This window comes from Theobroma cacao, chromosome 1 (genome assembly GCF_053813885.1).
Source record: "Theobroma cacao isolate CCN51 chromosome 1, ASM5381388v1, whole genome shotgun sequence".
In the NCBI taxonomy this organism is placed as follows: Eukaryota; Viridiplantae; Streptophyta; class Magnoliopsida; order Malvales; family Malvaceae; genus Theobroma; species Theobroma cacao.
The window spans coordinates 39,630,994-39,650,864 of NC_142639.1; the positions used below are offsets into that span (position 1 = coordinate 39,630,994).

At 39.0% G+C, this 19,871-nt stretch overlaps 4 protein-coding genes across 4 annotated transcripts; 3 read left to right on the forward strand and 1 right to left on the reverse strand.

Moving 5' to 3' along the window:
• The first annotated feature begins 21 nt into the window (after window positions 1–21).
• AN (NAD(P)-binding Rossmann-fold superfamily protein) lies at window positions 22–4,997 on the forward strand. The gene is made up of 7 exons (XM_088806321.1): window positions 22–950; window positions 1,627–1,795; window positions 1,909–2,039; window positions 2,634–3,428; window positions 3,579–3,626; window positions 4,279–4,392; window positions 4,658–4,997. Exons 1-7 carry the CDS (start codon window positions 339–341, stop codon window positions 4,730–4,732), a joined length of 1,944 nt encoding a protein of 647 aa, XP_088662447.1. The 5' UTR covers window positions 22–338; the 3' UTR covers window positions 4,733–4,997.
• A 1,383-nt stretch (window positions 4,998–6,380) lies between these two features.
• Window positions 6,381–10,507, forward strand: LOC18614082 (protein REVEILLE 3-like). Its single transcript, XM_007051652.3, has 8 exons — window positions 6,381–6,912; window positions 7,543–7,600; window positions 7,698–7,821; window positions 7,916–8,092; window positions 8,175–8,303; window positions 9,064–9,173; window positions 9,324–9,383; window positions 9,958–10,507. Exons 1-8 carry the CDS (start codon window positions 6,641–6,643, stop codon window positions 10,063–10,065), a joined length of 1,038 nt encoding a protein of 345 aa, XP_007051714.2. The 5' UTR covers window positions 6,381–6,640; the 3' UTR covers window positions 10,066–10,507.
• Window positions 10,508–10,656: 149 nt separating this feature from the next.
• LOC18614083 (cullin-1-like) lies at window positions 10,657–13,027 on the reverse strand. Its single transcript, XM_088807409.1, has 5 exons — window positions 12,279–13,027; window positions 11,703–11,864; window positions 11,470–11,596; window positions 11,172–11,390; window positions 10,657–11,087 (listed from the first exon to the last, which is right to left on the reverse strand). Exons 1-4 carry the CDS (start codon window positions 12,492–12,494, stop codon window positions 11,368–11,370), a joined length of 528 nt encoding a protein of 175 aa, XP_088663535.1. The 5' UTR covers window positions 12,495–13,027; the 3' UTR covers window positions 10,657–11,087; window positions 11,172–11,367.
• A 1,195-nt stretch (window positions 13,028–14,222) lies between these two features.
• LOC18614084 (transcription initiation factor TFIID subunit 4b-like) lies at window positions 14,223–18,834 on the forward strand. The gene is made up of 14 exons (XM_088802875.1): window positions 14,223–14,261; window positions 14,386–14,491; window positions 14,777–15,240; window positions 15,361–15,456; window positions 15,534–16,442; window positions 16,543–16,667; window positions 16,812–16,899; window positions 17,028–17,163; window positions 17,295–17,350; window positions 17,423–17,479; window positions 17,556–17,696; window positions 17,841–17,903; window positions 17,984–18,155; window positions 18,695–18,834. The coding sequence occupies exons 1-14, from the start codon at window positions 14,223–14,225 to the stop codon at window positions 18,832–18,834; spliced, it is 2,592 nt and encodes an 863-aa protein (XP_088659001.1).
• The last annotated feature ends 1,037 nt before the right edge of the window (window positions 18,835–19,871 follow it).

Consider the following 19,871-nt stretch of genomic DNA (forward strand, 5'->3'; position numbering starts at 1 on the left):
AAATCGTCGCGGGGCACGCCGCTAATTGCCAAAATTGGGACATAACTGGAATTTGCAAAATTCATAACGTCATCTCGAAGTGAGTTGAGTTGAGTTGAGAGCTACGGGGACACACATTTCATGACTTTGAACGCCTCCCGAAGCTGAGGAGCTACAAACAGCAATGTATCAGCAGAATCTATAATCATAGATGTCTTTGCAGTTTCCCTTAGGATCCCCTTCACCAAACTTCATGCCCCGAAAATGCCCAAAATTACATCCATGAACCCTAACCTGTAACTACCACCAAAAACTCTTTGCCCCCCTCATTCCTCGAGCCAACAGCGCGGGATTCGACGATGAACACTACCACCACCACAAAGACGTCGTCTAGACTCAGATCCTCTGCCGCAATGCCTCACCGTAACAATCCTACGCCTCTCCCTTTGGCCGTCTCCCTCAACTGCATCGAAGATTGCGTCCTCGAACAAGAATCCTTAGCCGGCGTCGCACTCGTCGAGCACGTTCCTCTCAGTCGCTTAGGCGAGGGGAAGATCGAGGCGGCCGCAGCCGTCCTCCTCCACTCCCTCGCCTACCTCCCTCGAGCTGCCCAGCGTCGACTCTGTCCTTACCAGCTCATCCTCTGCCTCGGCTCCTCCGACCGCGCTGTCGACTCCGCCTTAGCCGCTGACCTCGGACTCCGTCTTGTCCATGTTGATGCCTCGCGAGCTGAGGAGATCGCCGACACTGTCATGGCGCTGTTTCTTGGCTTGCTCCGTCGCACGCACTTGCTCTCTCGCCACTCGCTTTCGGCTTCCGGCTGGCTCGGCTCGGTTCAGCCACTTTGTCGGGGAATGAGGCGGTGTCGAGGACTAGTGTTGGGAATTGTTGGTAGATCTGCGTCGGCTCGGTCTCTGGCATCCAGAAGCTTAGCTTTCAAAATGAGTGTGCTTTATTTCGATGTTATAGAGGTAAAAAGTTACAGCAAATTTACCTCCTTTTTGTTCACTAATTGTAGTTTAACAACTAGAAATCTGCTACATTGTTAAAAATGCTGTAGTTCATAAGATTTTTGAATTTGCTATTGATCAAATAAATTTGGTAACTAGGTTAAAAACCAAGTAGCACTTTAGCGAATTTGTATTAAAGCTTAGCATTTTAGTGCTTGCTTATTTAGGAGATTTAGAAAGAACTAATGCCTTGTTGGTTTAGCTACTCCGGCAGCAACTTTGTGAAAATTGTTATAGAATTTCTCATTGGGAGTACAACTCAAAATGCACACTATCTGAGATGGTCTAGGCAAAGTTAATTGAACTGTCAACCTTGGAAGAGTTAAGCACATTATAACTTAATTGCAATATGCATCTTGAGCTGGATCTAAAGATTTTAAAGTTATATTCGGTTATGCCTTATTTGGTAATTTGGAAAATAATAATGGATCTACCATTTCAAATTGTATTTAAATTGAAAACGAGCATTACTAAGGTTTTAATGGTGTATATATATATATATATATATATATACCTATAAATTCAAGGTTATCCATGGACACCTTTAGCTTGTATGAGTTATTTATATATTTCAGCATTGATCTGTGAGGTTGATTTTCTGTTGGAATAATTTTCTCCCTGAATCATGTTTGCTCAGGAAAATGGAAAAGTAAGTAGTTCCTCTATAACTTTCCCATCAGCTGCCCGTAGAATGGATACTCTTAATGATTTACTAGCTGCAAGTGACCTTATATCGCTTCATTGTGCTTTAACGAACGAAACTGTTCAGATTATCAATGCTGAATGTTTGCAGCATGTAAAACCTGGTATATTTGCTTTCATATTTTTGAGATCCCTATTTCTTCTTCTTTTTAAATCATGATTTATCCTCTTTGCTATTGTATGAATTTGTTTCTTTTTTGGGGGTGCTTCCTGACAGGGGCTTTTCTTGTGAATACGGGTAGCAGTCAGCTGTTGGATGATTGTGCATTGAAGCAGCTTCTCATTGATGGTACCTTAGCTGGTTGTGCTTTGGATGGAGCTGAAGGCCCACAGTGGATGGAAGCGTGGGTATGATAAAAGTTCTTAGTCTATGAGTTCCGATGTTGTTGTGCTATGCTGTTTTCTTAGGAAGGTAGCTAGAATCTTTCTAAGTGTGTGTGCCTGTAAGGAAGTGGTTCATTTTCTTGCTTTGAAACTGCTGAAAAGTCTCTTGGTTTGTAGTCAGATTAAAAGGTCAGTAAATGCTAATTAAATGAGGTCAGCTTTGCAATAGGTTCTACTGCTCTTCCAATAGCATCTTATTTCCATTCCACTACGTACCAGATTCATGCCATTCGCCATAATTTTCCTTTTTGGTAGAGTTCTGTTCTAATACATGCAAATTCCAAGCATATACTAGGGTGTAGTGACAATTGAGAATGGAAGGGTGGGGGAAGAGATTGCTTAGCTTGAATCTTCTAATTCTGCGCTGCTTTCTCTCATTCCTCATCTTCCTATCTTCCACTAACATAAAAGAGTATTTACCAGTTTTTTGATAGAAAGAGTTGATTTTGATTGAGGAAGTAGTTAATTGGCTGGGGGATGAATATTGCCATTTCATATTGCATAACTAAGATTATTGAAGATGTAGCTAATTAAATTCTTACAACATCTTTGGTTCAGGTGAAGGAGATGCCCAATGTATTGATACTTCCACGTAGTGCAGATTATAGTGAAGAAGTGTGGATGGAGATAAGGGAGAAGGCTATCTCTATGTTGCAGACATACTTCTTTGATGGGGTTATTCCAAAGGATGCCATTTCTGACGGGGATGAGGAAGAAAGTGAAATAGTTGATGAAAGAGGACAGTTTAGTAGACAAGACAAGGAAAGTGCTTTGCAGGGATCTACTAGTGAACAATTGACTGATGATATTCAACCAAGTCCTGAAAGCTCCCTTAAGAAGGATACCAATCAATCTAAGGAGTATCCTAATCAGAATCAGGGTTCAGGTTTGTCTAATAACACTGCCACTAAATCAGACACAAGACGTGGCAGATCAGGTAAAAAGGCCAAAAAGAGGCATGCTCGTCAAAAAACCCTACAAAAACCAGATGAACCCTTAATATTGGAGAAAGAAAGTACTTTGCAAAGAGAAGATGACACTGCCATGAGTGGCACGGATCAAGCATTAAGTTCTGGTTCTCGGTCTCCTGAAGACTCAAGAAGTAGGAAAACACCTATAGAATTAATGCAAGGGTCAACTTCCGACCAGCTTCTTAAAGCTAGCAAGAAAGTAAGTGGACTATCTGCTGATACACTGAAGGATGGATATGTTATAGCTTTGTATGCAAGAGATCGCACTGCACTCCATGTGTCCAGGCAAAGAGTTAAAGGCGGTGGTTGGTTCCTAGACACCATGTCAAATGTAACCAAAAGAGATCCTGCAGCACAGTTCCTTGTTGTCTATAGAAGCAAGGTTAGTTGGCAGGATCTTGTGTCTTTTGCTGTTGGTCCTTAGTTTCTGCCTTCGCTTAAAATTATCATGGTGGGCGTAGTTTGAATTAATTAACTATAATTCTTGTCCTTTGACTAAGTGTAGTTGAAATTTTTTTATGCACTTTTTCAGGACACTATTGGTCTGCGTTCCTTTGCTGCTGGTGGGAAGTTGTTGCAGGTAACTTCCAAGTTTTACAAATTACTAGGGAGTGCTTTTTAAGCATGGCTTAACTGAAAATCTTGTATATCTTTTGATCGTTTCTTAGCTCAAGAAGCCTTGCTATGAATTTGTTCTAAAGATTTTAGTTAAATAGCTGGTTAGGGTAAGTTTTTTAATAAACAGTGCACATTAACCTTTTTTTTTTTTGAAATTCTCTAATTTGCTGCTGTTTTTTGTTAAAGCTTTGAGTAAAATGATTAACTTTGTTACTTTAAATGAGGAAGTAGTTATTGTTAGTTTATCATGAGAATCATGCAATTCCTATGACATACTCGGCTTGGTGGCTTTATTTTTGGTCCCAATAGAGCACATTTTTTTGCTGCTAGGGTTTCTTTTAGAGGCATTGAAGTTGCTAGATCCAAGGCTGTAACTTAGGTAAAGTAAATAGACATTTCAAGAAAAAAAGAATAGCAGATTTTCATTCACAATGTGTCTAAAAAGTTTCTTGCATTCTTGAGGAGTAGGTTTGCTTACAAAAAAATAATGCTAGTATGAGGCAGTTTGTGCATTGAGAAATTTTTTTCTGTTTCATTGTTCTAATTCATTTGAAGTTTCTGCTTCGGGATTGTGGGATGATGTCAGGCTCTAATGTTTTGTCTTGTCATGGCAGATTAATAGAAGAATGGAATTTGTGTTTGCTAGTCACAGCTTTGATGTTTGGGAGAGTTGGACATTGCAAGGTCCTTTGGAGGAATGTAGACTGGTCAACTGTAGAAATCCTTCAGTAAGTTCCCTTCACTTCTGTCATCCTCGATCATTTTGTGCTGTGAGCTACATATTGGCTGGCAATTATGAATCCTCCTGGGTAGTAAGGTTTTAAGTCCCGGAAGATTTGTAACTGGCTGAGCATTTGTATACTGACTATATAGTATATGACTACCGTAATCCCTGGGATAGCTGTGTCTCTCCATAGATTGTTCTTCCTTTTTTTTACTTCAATCTGTCATGTTCTCTCTTTTTTGATTTGCTTCCATTACTTCAAATGGCAGGCCATTTTGGATGTACATGTCGAGATTCTGGCAGCTGTAGGGGAGGATGATGGCGTTACTCGCTGGCTGGATTAGTTTGTGAGCAGATTTAGGGGGCTAACTTTTTCTTGCCTACTTTGTTTTTTTCTTAACTCTTTCTGAGTTTGTATTTGCCAAAACATTCTGTAAAGCATTCTTTTTACTCCTGTTTTTTTTTTTTTTTGGGTTTTTGGAAGCATCATCAGGATTGCACACCTTTTCTCTTGTGGCTTGTTGAGCCTAATGATGTAATGAATGTACTTTACGCGAGAGGTTTCCTTCTTTTTTACTCGAGATGAACTGCCTTTTTGCTTCTTATAAATCAATGGAACAGTCGGCATTTTGGTATACAATCAAGATTTGAATTGGTGGCCATCCACTCATTGAAAATGAAAGGAGTTAGGTTGGGCTGGGCTACAACATGGATGGTTGGTTGCCTGAGGCCGTGAGGCGTTTAAATGTGTTGTGATGAGGAAAATCGAGTTCAGTTATGGGGCACCCCCAAACCCAAAGTGACAATACGCATGAAACGTGTGGTCAGCGCTCCTCAACCTGAAGGGGTTAAAAAACGTTTGCTCGGTCCCATTCCCACACAATTTGTCAGGTTCGCTGTCAAAATACTCATTGGCTCATGACTCACGTGACCTGACGCAAACCCCACTCCGCCGTCCTCTCTAGGCATGAACCCCGAACCCCCAATCTCATCATTTCAACTCTCTCACCACGTTCTTGCTGCAAATCATCCATGCTTTAGACCAACGAAACCATGAATACTTGGCACTGCAATAATACTGTTGCTACATTAAGCACTCATTTTCTTTCTTCCCTTTCTTTTTAAAGATGTATCTTTATTTATGGCAGTGTTGAACAAAACAAACAATACGACAATGATACTACCGACAGTCGAAACTTTGAAAACCTTTTCCTGGTTGCCATGAGCAACTGTTTGCTGATTTGACAGAACTGAGTTCAACCTTTGTTGGCCGTAAATTAATAAACGCATCGATTTAAGTAGTTCGCACGAAACACTTACTTGTTAGTGTCTGATTGGCAACATTGAAAGGACATCCTCGGCGTAAATCCATTGAATTATTTGATAAATCCTGTTAGCCCAGCCAAACCGTCTTCGCTCGTAGAATTCTAGGTGTAAGCTTTAAGCAAAAATTAAACAAATGTCAGAGATATTCTAAAAAACGTGGCCGATAAGGCCACGATGCAGTGGAGTCCAGACCAGGCTAATAAGCTACGGCATATGCAGCACGCGTGGCATCCGAATTTTACCTGCTACGGCATTTGTAGCACACGTGGCATTCGCTTTGCCCATTCAACGCCTGATTTCGCTGATTCAAACCTGATAAGATTAACCTGACGGTATTTATCTACAGTAAGTAAAAATTTATTTTTCTAAAATCTTGTAGTAAAAAGGAAAAATGGTATTCCTTTTAGTTTATCAGTTCCATTTACTAGGAGTACAGTACATTTTGACTTTCGGTCAAAAATTACGGAACCCAGCTGTACGGGCGCACCGGCAAATTCTGCACCTATTTGTCCCCAGGCGGTGGAGAATCCTAACCGCCACACTCGGAAAACTATTTTTTAAATATCCCGCACTCGCATACAAATTTGCCACTTGTCCCTATCTACGAATCCAAACGCTCAAATTCCTCCACGTGTACAACCATCTACCCCCATGAGATAAAATCCAGCATTTTTATGATTTTCTTCCCCCCACCACAGACTTCTCTCCCTCTCTCTCTCTATAAAAGCTCCATTGTCAGTTCTTCATCACATTCATTTCTCTACTTTGTCTGACTTTTTAAAGAGCAAATAACAAGAAAAACCAAAAAAAAAAGAGGAAAAACAAAAACCGAAGCCGAAGACAGAAACCGAAATAAAACACCTGTAAAATTAATTTTCTTCTTTTTGTTATTTACTGAGGATTTACTCTTTGGGAGTTTCAAGCTTATGGTGTCCGTGAACCCCAACCCGGCTCAAGGGTTTTACTTTTTCGATCCCATGAATATGGGTCTTCCTGGTCTTAAAACTCTGCCGCCTGCCAACACGGTGGCGCCACCTCATCCTCCTCCTGCCAACTCCATGTCGACGTCTACTGCCGGTAATACCGCTCCGTATTCGGAGGATCCCAGTAAGAAGGTCCGGAAGCCTTATACTATCACCAAGTCTAGAGAGAGCTGGACCGAGCAGGAGCACGATAAGTTTCTCGAAGCTCTTCAATTGTCAGTAAATTTATTAAATTTTAATGAATCTCTCTTTTCCCTTTTTTAATTTACGGATTTTTATGTTTGATTAGCTACTATTTGGTTAGTTGGAAAATTTAATTGAGTGAGGTGAGAGAGACAACGTCAATTCCCCCCCCCCCCCCCCCCCCCCCCCCCCCCTTTTTTTTTTATTGTTGTCTTAGTTTATTAGGTACAAAACAGGGAATTAGGGTTTTAAATCGGGGGTTGGTAGTCAGTGGTGAATATGAAATGTTGATGCTTGCTTGGAATGTTTAGGGTTTATATGTTTCATTAATATGGCGGGTTTTGATTTTAGCTGCAGTTGCCGAAATATATTGTGGGAAGGGAGAAAAGATTGAAAATTTCAATCCCATTTCGTGTTAAGTCGGGTTAAATGACAAAATTCAGAGAAGATTTTATGCTTATGTGATGACCTTTTTTGGTTGACTGGAATAAGATATTGATTTTAACTCCAAGTACTATATGAAATTAAGTTAATTGAATGCATAAAATTTAAATTAGCCGCTGAGGTATTTCTACATTGAGTGAGTCTGTTGCTTTGTTTCTAGATACACGTTTCCTGGCGCACAGTGCTGATGTGATTTTTGTTCACTTTACTCATTTTAGATTTGATCGTGATTGGAAGAAGATTGAAGCTTTTGTTGGGTCGAAGACAGTGATCCAGGTAATTTAAAAGATTTGATGATTTCATTCCACAAATACTAGGCTATACGTTCTTTTGAATATGTTTTTCTGAATACTTAAATGGATTTTAATGGCAGATCCGTAGCCATGCGCAGAAGTATTTCCTAAAGGTTCAGAAAAATGGGACAAGCGAACATGTACCTCCCCCTCGGCCAAAAAGGAAAGCATCTCATCCATACCCACAAAAAGCTCCCAAAAGTGGTCTGTATAGCCTACATTTCGATATCATTTGTATCTCTTTTTGGGTAGTTATTTATCTTGATTTGAACCTCTGTTACTTGTGGATCTGTTGCAGCTCCTGTTGTATCCCAAGCTGCTGGACCATTTCAATCTTCAGCTGCCTTGCTTGAATCTGGTTATACGTTCAGACCAGATTCATCATCAGTGCTTGGAAATCCAGTTGCCACTGCTTCTTTGTCTTCCTGGAGTTACAACTCTGTGCCAACTGTCGCTATGTCTCAAGCGACTAAAGGTTTTAATTGTTCTTGCTCTGTTCTTACCTCCTTTTTTTTCTTCTTTTCAAAAGTAATAACATATGGACATGTAATTTTCAGATGATGCAGTATTGGCTGGACCAACTGTTGCTCATAATGCTTGTTATAGTAGCAGTAACGAGAGCACTCCCAGAACTTGGTCATTTGGCGAAGCAATTGACCTAGGGGATCATGGGAAGAAATCTAGAGGTTAGTATTTTATTTCTACCTTGGGCTTAATACTGGCGTCCCTGGACCATGTTGCCATATCTCTAACCTACAACACTGGAACAGCAGGAAACATGTTTTCTGATGCGTGCAATTTCTGAAAATAATTAATCTAACATCTACAATAATTATAGCATCTATAATGCAGTTCTTCTGTGATGTACAGCAATTACAGTTTTAACACCGGCCACTTTTTACTAAATTAAGTGCTTGTTATCGAAAGATAATTCTAATTTGTTTGATTTATTTATTATCTTTACACTGGACAAACTTAATATAGTTTACTTTTGTCTAATGTATTTGAGGTTTGGTTATTGTTACCAAAAAATCATGTTTTTCCACTTGCAAGAAAATGATCATGCTGTGTCTGTTACTTTCATGATGAATTCTAGCTGCCTTATGATGTATCCTTCTCATATATTTGCTTTCTGTTGCTGTATGTTTTCTAGATGTTACTTACTAGATTATTCTATATTTTCTTGCTTCTCTTTATAGTTTTGACCATTCTTATTTAAGATTATAAAAGATGGACATGTTATTTGTGGCCTTTGAATTGCCTAGTTCACCCTAGAGAAAAGCTTGAATGGGATTTCTTCCCTTGGAGTTATAGCTGTCAGTCAAGCACTGGAGAATTAAGAACAGCTGATGAACAAAAATCTTCTTGATACTCATATTTTCTATCATCATGTCCTGAACTTTCCTTTGTGCTGTTAGTGATAAGTCTGCTTTCTATTTGATGCAGTTATTCCAGATTTTGCTCAGGTGTACAGCTTCATTGGCAGTGTCTTTGACCCCAGTGCAAGTGGGCACTTGCAGAAGTTGAAGCAGATGGACCCAATAAATTTGGAAACAGTACGTCACCTTAAATGATGTTAACAATCTGCAATTTTTTCTTTAATTCTTTTAATTTGGAAGAGTGGGTGGGCTGTGTGGAAGAGAGGTGTCATGTTCTTAATCAAAAGCTTATGGTTAACTCAATTGGCTTTCTTGGGCTCTTTGCAGGTGTTGTTATTGATGAGAAATCTCTCTGTCAATTTGACAAGCCCTGAGTTTGAGGATCATGTAAGTTGTTCCTCTCTTCTTCAGCATCATGCATTTATCTTCACAGTTGGCTCTTAAAAATACTTCATATTCTTTTAGATTTAAATTTGAGCCCTGTAACTGCTTTTGATGGAGAAGTCTGCAAATGTAGCGTGGAAACCACATTCAAATTTGAATCTGAACTGTTTTCAATATCTCCCACCTTCAATTGAGTTGTATAAATCTCATCTTTGATTTTTTAGAACTTTGCACATCTACCATGTTCTCAGCATTCAAGGGTTGGTACGCCTTTAGATAAATTCGAAAAGATTTTTGAATTTTTTGTGATTTTTCCTCTTTCATTTACTTTATAGTAATTGATCATAATCATCACTTTCATTTTGGATATGTTACGATCATCATCTTAAGTATCATTTGGTTTCCTGCTTCTTGGCTTCTCTTTCCTGGTTTGACTTGATGTTTTGATCCAAGCACATGTAGTTATTACTGGCACCTCTTGTCAGTACATTTTAAATAAATAATTATCACAATTTTTTGTCATTTAGTCAAAATATAGATTTCATTCTTTATTAACTAGTAAAAAAAATCAATGCAGAGAAGGTTGCTTTCATCGTATGACGCAGAGTCTGAGCGTGTTAAACTTGGTAGCTCTTACAAGGACATTCACACTCGTAAATCAGCAAGCGCTGTTCCAACAGCATAATAAGGCACTTCAGTGTTTTGGAAACGGTGCATACCCTCTTCTTTTTCTTGTCAGCTCATTCCTCATTCCAATGTATGAATGCCCAGTTGCAGGAAAAAGATCCAGCAGGTTAACTTGCTAACAAGATGTAGCGGTCAGATGTGTATGTATGTATATATGTATGTATGTGTGGTGTAGATATGATCTTCATAGGACCTGGCAGCTTATAGCATAGCTTGTCAATACACTGCTGTCCTTTTTGTGCCTTGTGTATATCATACAAAAATCATCTAATAGAGGCTACCATGTATACAGCTTTGAGTGCTTCTCCCTGAGTTTTTCACTGTATATTTTCTCAGAATTCTTTTTTGGGGTTTTGATACAGAAATAAAGGTAGGGCTTGCGTTGGTTGTTTTTGGTGCTCTGCATTACCAAGACAATGAAAATTTCATCTGGTTCTATACTCTAAACTCTTCACTTAGCTGAATCCTGTATTTCTAGATATAATGTATATCAATTATATAGGTAAGGTACATCAAAATGTGGCCTTCCGACGTTTGATTTAATGAGAGGCTTTACTTTTGCAGACAAGAATTTCTTTAGGATGTCTCATAAACATGCAGGGTGGAGTAAACCTTTCACATGTGGAAACTGTTGGCTGATTGTATTCTGGGTGTTTCCTCCACAAAAGTATATTAAGTATATGACATGCACCATTTTGTTTTTTCAATACAGAAACTCTAAAATAAAAGGGTGACAAAACAGGAGCAGACTCTGAACTAGGCCTAGTACTCGAAGATACTAGAATCCTCTCGCTTTACAGAAACTATAGGGTGACCAAATCTTCACGTCCGCTTCTTGATTGTCTTTATATCAAGGCTTGAACATGTTACTCAATTGCTCAACACACTCTGTTATTAGCTGCTGGTATCCCAAACCCCTGCAGTATACGCAAAATTGCTGTGCTGACGGCCCACACTTCTATCTTTGCCAACAACATCTTCAGTATCTAGCTTTCTTTCTTCCGTTTGCGGCAATGGAATCTACAGTTGGACCATTCCATTTCTCATCGTCTTCAATGGAAAACCAAAAAAATAGAAACAAAGAGATTATGAAGAGAACAATACCTTAATTCTCCTCAATTTTGTCTGTCAACTTAGATTGAACTGAAAGCTGTCAGTCTTAGAGATATGCTTTGTTTTTGGCTCCTTACCAAGAATCTTGTACTTGGCGCATGGAAGAGAATGGAGCAACCTAACCAGGTCATCATCTTCCATGTTAAACTAGGTCTTGATTTCAGAATAGCTGAATGTATCCGAATCGTTAAGAAGCATGAGTGGAGCAGCCTGTAAAACAGAATAAATTATAGTCCCATTTGGTTAAAATTTTCAACAGGCATAAAGTTATAACCGCGCTATGAATTACCTGTGATTGCAACAATCAATTCCATAGTCTTGTGCTCAAACTTGGCAGTAAGGTAGCAGGTTCCCAATGAATAAACCCATGTTAGTTTTCTTTGGTAAAATTGTTCGAAACCTTCTATGCACTTGACCTGAAGCAAAGAATTGAGTATATGTTATGATTCTCATCATGAAATTTGCTTTAGATGTACAAATCAAAGCTTTTTTTAACTAAAATTTGCAGAAGAAGAATTGTACCATCTCAGCTGGGAGATTGAGATCAAACCCTTTATAACATGGCCAGAATCCTGCAGTAAGAAAAGAAACTGATAGATCAATTCCAGGATTTAAAGCTGGGTTTCTGGCAAGATATTCCCCAAAGCTGGTCTGATTCTCCTTCGCCATTGTTGTATCTGTAACCTGGGAGAACCAAAGATAGCTGCCTGTCACATTGCCTCCCCATCTTTGTAAGGATACTCCTTTCAAAACTATCTCCATAACTTTTTCTTACTCAATCAGAATAGATATTCTATTAATCATCCCAAAAGGGAGAACCTGGAAGAATCCAGGAAGAACAAAAGGGCAAAGCAAGACCAGAGTTTGTCTGCTTGTTCAGATCATAAGTCACCTTGACATTATTTACAAAATGCAAACAGGCAGTACAAGCCTTGAATATCAGACATAGAGACACAAACTCAAGGATATCAGCTCTAAACTATCAGTTCAGATAATTTTAAAAATCAGAACAATAATCATGAACACAAAACGCAGTTCAACCTATAGACTCTATGACATCAAATGTACAGGCTGGAAAAATCATATAATGCAAACCACCTTCATGTGAGGAGAAGGGCGGGCCATAAATGCAACAGAAGAAAACAGAGGCAAACTACCACCATGTAGAGAACATAGACTCTTCATCAACTCCATATTTCGTAAGAGTATCGGCAAAAGAGTTTCCTTCTCTAAGAGTGTTGGAAAGACACTTCCTTGGAACTGCAAAATGAGAGAATCTTTTTGTAAGGGGATAATGAAAGAGGTGGAGAGCATGCTTGATTGTCATGATATCGGCAAAATTAGAATCCTGAACTCCAAGAGGATCAAAGAACACCCCAACAAGAAATCCCTCTGAGTCTCGAAGAGCCCCTCCACATCCTGCTGGCCCGGTTCTCCTCTGGCAAAACCGTCGACATTAAATTTCAAAGTCTACTCCGGCAGTGGGCACCAATGTATGTTAAGGCGATGGTGGAGTGGGGTGCGATGGACCCCTACTTTCCATGGCTCAGTCCACCATCCAACTTCATTCACCGAGTCCATACCGTCACATGCACGCAACCAGAAAGCAGATCTCGTACGAATAAGGAAGAAAATTTCCTTACTGTCCCAAACTTTTCTGTTAAATACAGATTCGTTTCTGGCCAACCATAGGGATCATAGACTTGCACAACACACAACCATCCAACGTTTCAAGGCTGAGTTCTAGTGACAGCATTGTGACCAGCTCTGAATATGTGAGGCTAAGGAGCGAAGGGCAGCCCATGATAGATTCCACCATTGAAGAATAGGGCACCAAACAGTCCAAGCTTGACAAGCTTCTTCCTGCCAGAACAATGGGACGGATCATAATGAAATAAGGACCACATTTCTAACTCATGAACCTCAAAAAAACTGATGCAAAACTGATACCTAATATAGAACTGAAGACCAATACTAGTTATTTTACCTGTAGAACTCTGCCAAAAGGTCCAAGTCATTGACATAGTTGAGAAGCTGGACCACCTTCTCCTATGTTTCCTCCACCGCTTTCTTATTTCCACCCTTCCTGAGGATATTATCACAGAAGGTGGCCAGCAATTCTGCGCTGCAAATGTCAGCAACACTTCTTTTGCGAATCGTCTCGAAAGCTACTTTCATCAGGCCTATACAACAACCAAAGACAAGTCAATCGTACGGCTTAGTTAAGCTCTTAATCACATATTTTATAAGGTAAAAAAATAGATATGTGCTCAAATTCTATAATTATTTTCTTAAATTATGAAATTACTACTCAAGCTTGTATTGGAATATCATACACACTACTGTTAAATAGTAGTACTTATTAAATATCTTATTAATTTTTTTTAAATAAATTTTTTGTCTATTAGTAATGAAAATTAGAATAAAAAGTTAAAGTTAGTAAATATTAATTATAAAAAAATTATAAACAAAAAATAATAAATATAAAATTAAAGTTCAATATTAAAAATAATTATTTATAATCGACTTGATATTTTAAAACTATTATCCAAAGTCGTGATGGGTAATTTTTTTTAATCAAATCGAATAATACCGAAGTATCCAATTATAAAGTGAAAATGCAGTTCCTAAATTACCCATAGACAGAATAGGCCCATCAACCCTGTCCACTTTTCTAACTGGGCCAGCCGCTACAAAGACAAGAAAGAAACAAAGAAAATTCGAAAGTCAGGCAGCAATTAAAAACATTAGGTCAGCTGTGTGTGTGTGTGTATATATGTATGTATGTATGTATGTAAACGTGAAGTAGTACTTGTAACAGAAAGCTTTCCCTGCGTCCTCCAGTCCACCATCTCCATGCACTGCAAACCAAGCTTCACCCTTTTTCAACATTTGCGAAAGAATTTGCTCGCCACCCTTTCTTGTTATATTGTCTGCTAATATTCCGTTAATCTACTCAAGAAACTATCCCCGAGATTGCTCCTCGGTCGGAAACCTGCTCGATCACCCGCTGCTGAGGCAAAGACAGTGACAGGCTTTGTAATGGACCCTTCCTTGTTAAAGCTACTCGAAGAAGACGAGGTTTCTTTTCTTTTCTTTGATCATTCCTCTACGAAATATCTATGGGGATTGCCAATGAATTGAGTTTTTTTTTTTTGTTTTCTTTCGAACTCTAATTTTGGTTTTGATGAACTAATGATTAAAGGACGAGACAACGCATTCCGAATCTGCTTTGGAGGCATTACAGGCTGCCTTGCAGCGTGTTTTAGAAGGCGATACCTCCACTTCTCAGCCGTTTGATTCAAATACCGGTAATCATTCTCAACTTTTTATCGTTCTTTTTGCAATGTACATGAAAGATGTTTTTTTCCCTTGTTTTTCATTGATATATTAAAGAAAGGGAAGATTTTAGGAATGTAGAAAGGAAAGATTATATAGAAGAAACTTTGAGCTCAAGAACATTCTTTTCTTTTTCTTTTTCTTTCTTTTTTTTTTTTTTTGGACTTTTTCTTTGTTAGTATTGGCACAGTCTCTCTCTCTCTCTCTCTCCTGGGAAATTCATGAATGTTTTTGATGTCAACATTTTAAAATTAGAGCAGTTTTGTCTCAAGGAATCGATCAAACCGGTAGCGTAGATGGAAGAACCATCAACTTTTATAGTCAACAAGCTCCTCAACCTCAAAGTGCCCTGCAGCCAGAGCAGAGTTTTCCAGTAATAGAGCAAGAGCCTCGTGGATTCATTCGTGGGATTTCGCAACAGCAGCCAAATGACGTCCTCGAAGAAACCAATCGACTGCCAAGACAACAGAAAGAATCCCAAGATGCAGAACAAATTGCTGGTCAGGTTTTTCAAATGACTGGGACGCAGAGTTCTCAAAGGAATGCTACCCCAGCACGTGAATCAGGCAGTGAATCACAAGGTTTAAGATTAGAGAGGATGGGTAACCAACAGACCAGAGGTGGAAAAGAAGTACCATTTGGTGTTTTGATGCTTACTTTACTGCCCCAACTTAATAAGGACAAAGCCATGCAGCTTTCCATCCTACATGATAAAATGCAGGTGGTCTTGGACATCAAACTTTTGTTATGAATTCCCATGTTTACTTAAACAAGTCATGCAATATACTGGATGAAATTTGTATTTTCCTGATTTCTTTTTTACTATTTTTTTTTCTTTAAGAGAAATGAAATTACGAATGAGGCATTCGATCGGCACATGAGAGATATTGTCGGAAATGAGAAGCTGAAGTTGGCTTATAACCAGCTGCAATCTCAAGTAAGCATAGATGTGCTGTTATTATGATAAATTTTATGCTTAGTAGATCAAGATAAAAAACAAATCCATACTTTCAGATGAGTTCCAATACATTCCTATCACCATCCCCGACCTTTGCACTACAAAACCTTCCGAGGATGCCATCTTTTACTGCTGGTATCCCACGGTTTGCTGGTCCTCTTTCAATTGGTCAGCTGCCAAAGAAAAGCCCCAACTTCCCTGGCAATTCATCTCATGCAACCTCTCTAGGAGTTTCCATGCTGAACAATCCAAGTTATCCCTCAATTGGAAATGATACTCAAAATTCTCGAGAGATGGATCGCCAATCATATCCTCGCCTTGGAGTACTAAGAAGCCAAATACCTTGCTCTAGTTCAAGCGCTGTGAATCAAGGGAGAGATCACTCTCCAATTTATGGGCAAGGACTTAACAAGCAGCAGCAGCAGCAACAACAGTTGGCTTCCTATTCTCAGCCAGACGTTAATACTTCAGGATCCTTTTTGAAGTCACAACCTCATGATTCACAAAGGAGGCAACTTACTCATCATCAAAGCATGGGATCAAATCTTGTAGGAGGGTCAACCCGGGCCATGGATATGATGAGTGGACCAATGTTTGAGAGGCAAAACTCTATGAGTGACCCAACTAGATTTCAGGGTGGTTCACTTAGTCACATTTCAAGCAATCCAGTTCCTTGTCAAGTTTCAGCAAGTAACGAGCTGAAATCTGGCCCTTTGTTATCCGTGACAGATATAAAGCAGCAATCTGTTGGTCATGGTGCTGAGCTGCAGCAAAAGTCACATTTATATACGCCCCAGGGACCGTCTATTGCACAGGTTGTTCAAGGAAATGCAATTCCAGCAACTTCAAAGGAAAAAACTTTAGAGAAGCAGCTGGCTAGTTTTGGCTTCACCACAACGACTAATATGACGCCCATTAATTCAGTCTCTCCTTCCTTGTCGTCACAGCTGGAATATAATGCTCCAGTAATCTTACTTTAGTCTCTGCTTTTGTAGTTTTAATGTCTTGATGAATGGTTCCTTAAGTTTTATTAACAATATTTCTTAACCATTCTATGTTTACAAGTTGAGCTCTCAGAATCCATCAGTTACCTCTCCAGCTAGTGTCAACGCAAGAACACCAGAAAAAAAACCTGATGTAGGCCAGAAGAAACCACCTGAAGCTCCTGGTCCATCACCACCTCTGCCAAGGTTAAACAAATCCTTCTGTTGTTTTATGATATCCTGACTCCTGAGAATGATTATCAATGGTCAATTAAAAGTTACTTTATTCATCCTTGATATTAACCATTTGGTACATTATTTTTCATGCATATTTGATGGGATTCCCCACAGTAAAAAGCAAAAGGTATCCGGGACCTTTTCTGACCAGAGTATTGATCAACTAAATGATGTCACTGCTGTCAGTGGAGTCAATCTCCAGGTATGATATTTTATGGTCATCTCTGCAACTCTGCCGATCAAATTTCTATCTACTTGCATTTAAAAGAAAAAAAGTCAAATTCCCAAATAGGGAAGTTCACAGAATTCTGACATTCTACTAAAAAATAGGAAGAGGAGGAGCGACTATTGTCTGGCCCCAAGAAGGACTTTCGAATTTCTGAAGCATATAGATTGATTGTGCATGAAGAAGAAGAAAGAGGGATTTTGTTGAAAGTTCCTTTGCAGAAGAAATTGGCTGAAATTAGTTAATACTCTTTATACCCCATCCTGTTGATTCATAAGATCCTGAATTTCCATGTGCAAACATTCTGCTTTTCGTAAAAGCAACGTTAAACTTTTTGCTGATATCTCGTTTTCTGCGTCTTCTGTTGACAGCGGCCAAACTAGGTTTGAAGAATATAAGCAATGATGCCGAGCGGTGCTTGTCCTTGGTGAAATGCTAGTTACTTGGTCCTTTTGTTAGTAATGAATCTATACATTTTCTTACATAATTATATTGTCAGAGTGTCGAGGAACGAATGCGTGGACTCATATGCAATTTAATAAGACATTCTAAACAGGTGAGCCTCGATTCCTCTCTATTAACTTGTAATGCTCTTTCAAAAGGTCTTTCTGATTTCAAATGTATCTATGTAGCGGGCTGATGCTGAGAAGCCTATGCACCTGAAGCTTATTACGTCAGATGTTCGGCAACAAATCATTAGATTGAACTGCAAGGCCAAGGAAGAATGGGAGAAAAAGCAGGTTGAAGTGGAAAAGCTCCAAAAACTTGATGAAGTGGGTGCTGTCCGCATCTTATGATATAATACCATAATGCAGAGAAGAATCCACGATGCACACACAAATAGACATGTATAATGCTTCGTTGTGCAATGTGCATGTATGCCATATATTCAATGTATTCAACTTTTATGGATGCAGCCTGAAGGCCCTCGAGTTGATGGCAATAAGGAGAAAAATGAAGGTCAAGTAAAATCACTAAAGGTATTCATGATGAGTAATTTTGCTAAGCATCGTCTGTTCGCTGCACATAAGGAAGTTTTAAATTCTTTGGTGCCATCCAGATGAACAAGGAGGATGATGGCAAGATGAGGACCAATGCTGCAAATGTTGCTGCACGTGCTGCTGTTGGGGGAGATGACGTGTTGTCAAAATGGCAACTTATGGCTGAACAAGCCCGCCAGAAACGTGAGAAAGAAGCAGAAAAGGGAGGCCTTGTCAGTCCTCTTGCATCTGGTAAGCTTGATTCACAGCCTGATCTGTAGTCAATCGTTGGGCGTATTTTGCTGGTTAAAATGGTATAAGATTTATCTATTTCCAATTTTCAATGGTCACTTTAGATGGACACTCAAACTAGCCGGCGTTTATGACTTAGCAATTTCGATTCCTCTTATGTTGAAGTGTTAATCATACATGTTGAAAGCTGCCAGAATTATGTATTCACATGAAAATGAACATATTATAGAATCATAGTGACAATATATGGTAGTAAAGCTGATATTACGAGTCACCCGCATATACTATAAGATGTATTACGTAATTAGTGTGTTAAACTCATATTTGACATTTGAGAAAGGCAAGTATTCGTTTCTAAAATTGCCTCAATGGAAACTAAGCTAGTTTTTACTAAGGAATTAATTCTTTGAATGCCCAAATTGTTATACGCCGTGAGGATCATTTTCTCGGCTTGAGGTTTGTTCCCTTCTCAAAAATAATCACAGTCCCATCTAACTTGTTCCCTGTATTTGCTTTTTGACCCTACTTTCTTTCAACAGGAGCAATTAGAAAATTTGGGGCTCGAACTATTTCTGTTAAGGATGTAATTGCAGTTCTGGAAAGGGAGCCTCAAATGTCAAGGTCAACACTGATTCATCGCCTGTATGACAGAATCCACTCCATGGCTGCAGCTTATTGATTAGGGTGCCTCTTACGCTACAGCGTCTCATGTTTTCTGTCAGGGCTCTGATTACAGAAGGGAATCTCGAAAAGGTTTACATGCAAATAATAGTGATTTAAACCTTTTTAACTCAGAAATTAGAATTTCCCTAATGGTTTCTAGTGAGATTGTTTTGCTATCTTGAAAATAGGATCTACTTAGTTAAGTAGGCTGCCAAGTGAGGGATCCTGGTCAATATATACAGAGAGGAGGGCTTTTCCTTCAGAATAATACCAAGAAGAAAGAAAAAGATATGCAGAGAAAAGGCTTAAGAGATATATATTAAGAAACAAAAGAGGGTAACTGGAGTAATACCAAACTGTCAAGCTTCCCAAATTGTGTGTAGATGAATTCCACCAGAGAAGCAATACAAGCAGGGTCTACAACATCAAGTTGATGAAAAACTACATTATCAGACAGGCCACACTGTTTCAGCTTTTCAACAGCTCCAAGACCCCCTTTTCATCTCTAGCAGTTAAAAACACCATGTTTCCTTTTGAAGGTAGCTGTCTGCGTATTAATTTCCACTCCAGTTCCCTTATTTGCACCAGTAACCACTGCATATCTCAGAATTAGAAAGAGAACGAAGGTTTTCGGTGCTACATAACCCTGAAAGCGTGGAGACAGCACATATTGGAAGTAAAAAATTACTACCTCTTCGTTACTTCCGCCATTGATGAGGAGAAATAGAAAGACCCATCTTCTGGTCTGGACTCTGGAAGTTAGAAATAAGAACCTACGTGTTTGCTGCTTTTGGTGTGTTGGAAAAAGCCACCTAACGAATTTGTATGCATGGGGCAATAGCCGATAGAAGGAAGCGTCAGTTCAATCAGCTGACAGAGGAGAACCCACATAAAGATTTCTTCAGTTGATGCTTGCTCTTTGGACTCTGTTTTCTCTTTCTTGCCAGATCAATCGTTAATTATGACAAATCATAAGATACAGTGGTCCAAATCATTTAATGTGAAACATAAACTCTTTTTTATGTTCGTGTCTTATTGAAGCATTATTTAATT

Excerpts from the sequence above, each read along its gene's own strand:
- AN (XM_088806321.1), top strand. The coding sequence starts at position 339 with ATGAACACTACCACCACCACAAAGACGTCGTCTAGACTCAGATCCTCT. Across the intron at positions 3,627-4,278 it reads CTGGTGGGAAGTTGTTGCAG|ATTAATAGAAGAATGGAATT; the intron begins GTAACTTCCAAG and ends TTGTCATGGCAG. Across the intron at positions 4,393-4,657 it reads TCAACTGTAGAAATCCTTCA|GCCATTTTGGATGTACATGT; the intron begins GTAAGTTCCCTT and ends TTCAAATGGCAG.
- LOC18614082 (XM_007051652.3), top strand. The coding sequence starts at position 6,641 with ATGGTGTCCGTGAACCCCAACCCGGCTCAAGGGTTTTACTTTTTCGAT. Across the intron at positions 8,093-8,174 it reads TATGTCTCAAGCGACTAAAG|ATGATGCAGTATTGGCTGGA; the intron begins GTTTTAATTGTT and ends TGTAATTTTCAG. Across the intron at positions 8,304-9,063 it reads TCATGGGAAGAAATCTAGAG|TTATTCCAGATTTTGCTCAG; the intron begins GTTAGTATTTTA and ends TATTTGATGCAG.
- LOC18614083 (XM_088807409.1), bottom strand. The coding sequence starts at position 12,494 with ATGCTCTCCACCTCTTTCATTATCCCCTTACAAAAAGATTCTCTCATT. Across the intron at positions 11,865-12,278 it reads GCCCTTCTCCTCACATGAAG|GTTACAGATACAACAATGGC; the intron begins GTGGTTTGCATT and ends TGGTTCTCCCAG. Across the intron at positions 11,391-11,469 it reads ATTGATTGTTGCAATCACAG|GCTGCTCCACTCATGCTTCT; the intron begins GTAATTCATAGC and ends TCTGTTTTACAG.
- LOC18614084 (XM_088802875.1), top strand. The coding sequence starts at position 14,223 with ATGGACCCTTCCTTGTTAAAGCTACTCGAAGAAGACGAG. Across the intron at positions 15,457-15,533 it reads ATAACCAGCTGCAATCTCAA|ATGAGTTCCAATACATTCCT; the intron begins GTAAGCATAGAT and ends CCATACTTTCAG. Across the intron at positions 17,697-17,840 it reads AGCTCCAAAAACTTGATGAA|CCTGAAGGCCCTCGAGTTGA; the intron begins GTGGGTGCTGTC and ends TTATGGATGCAG.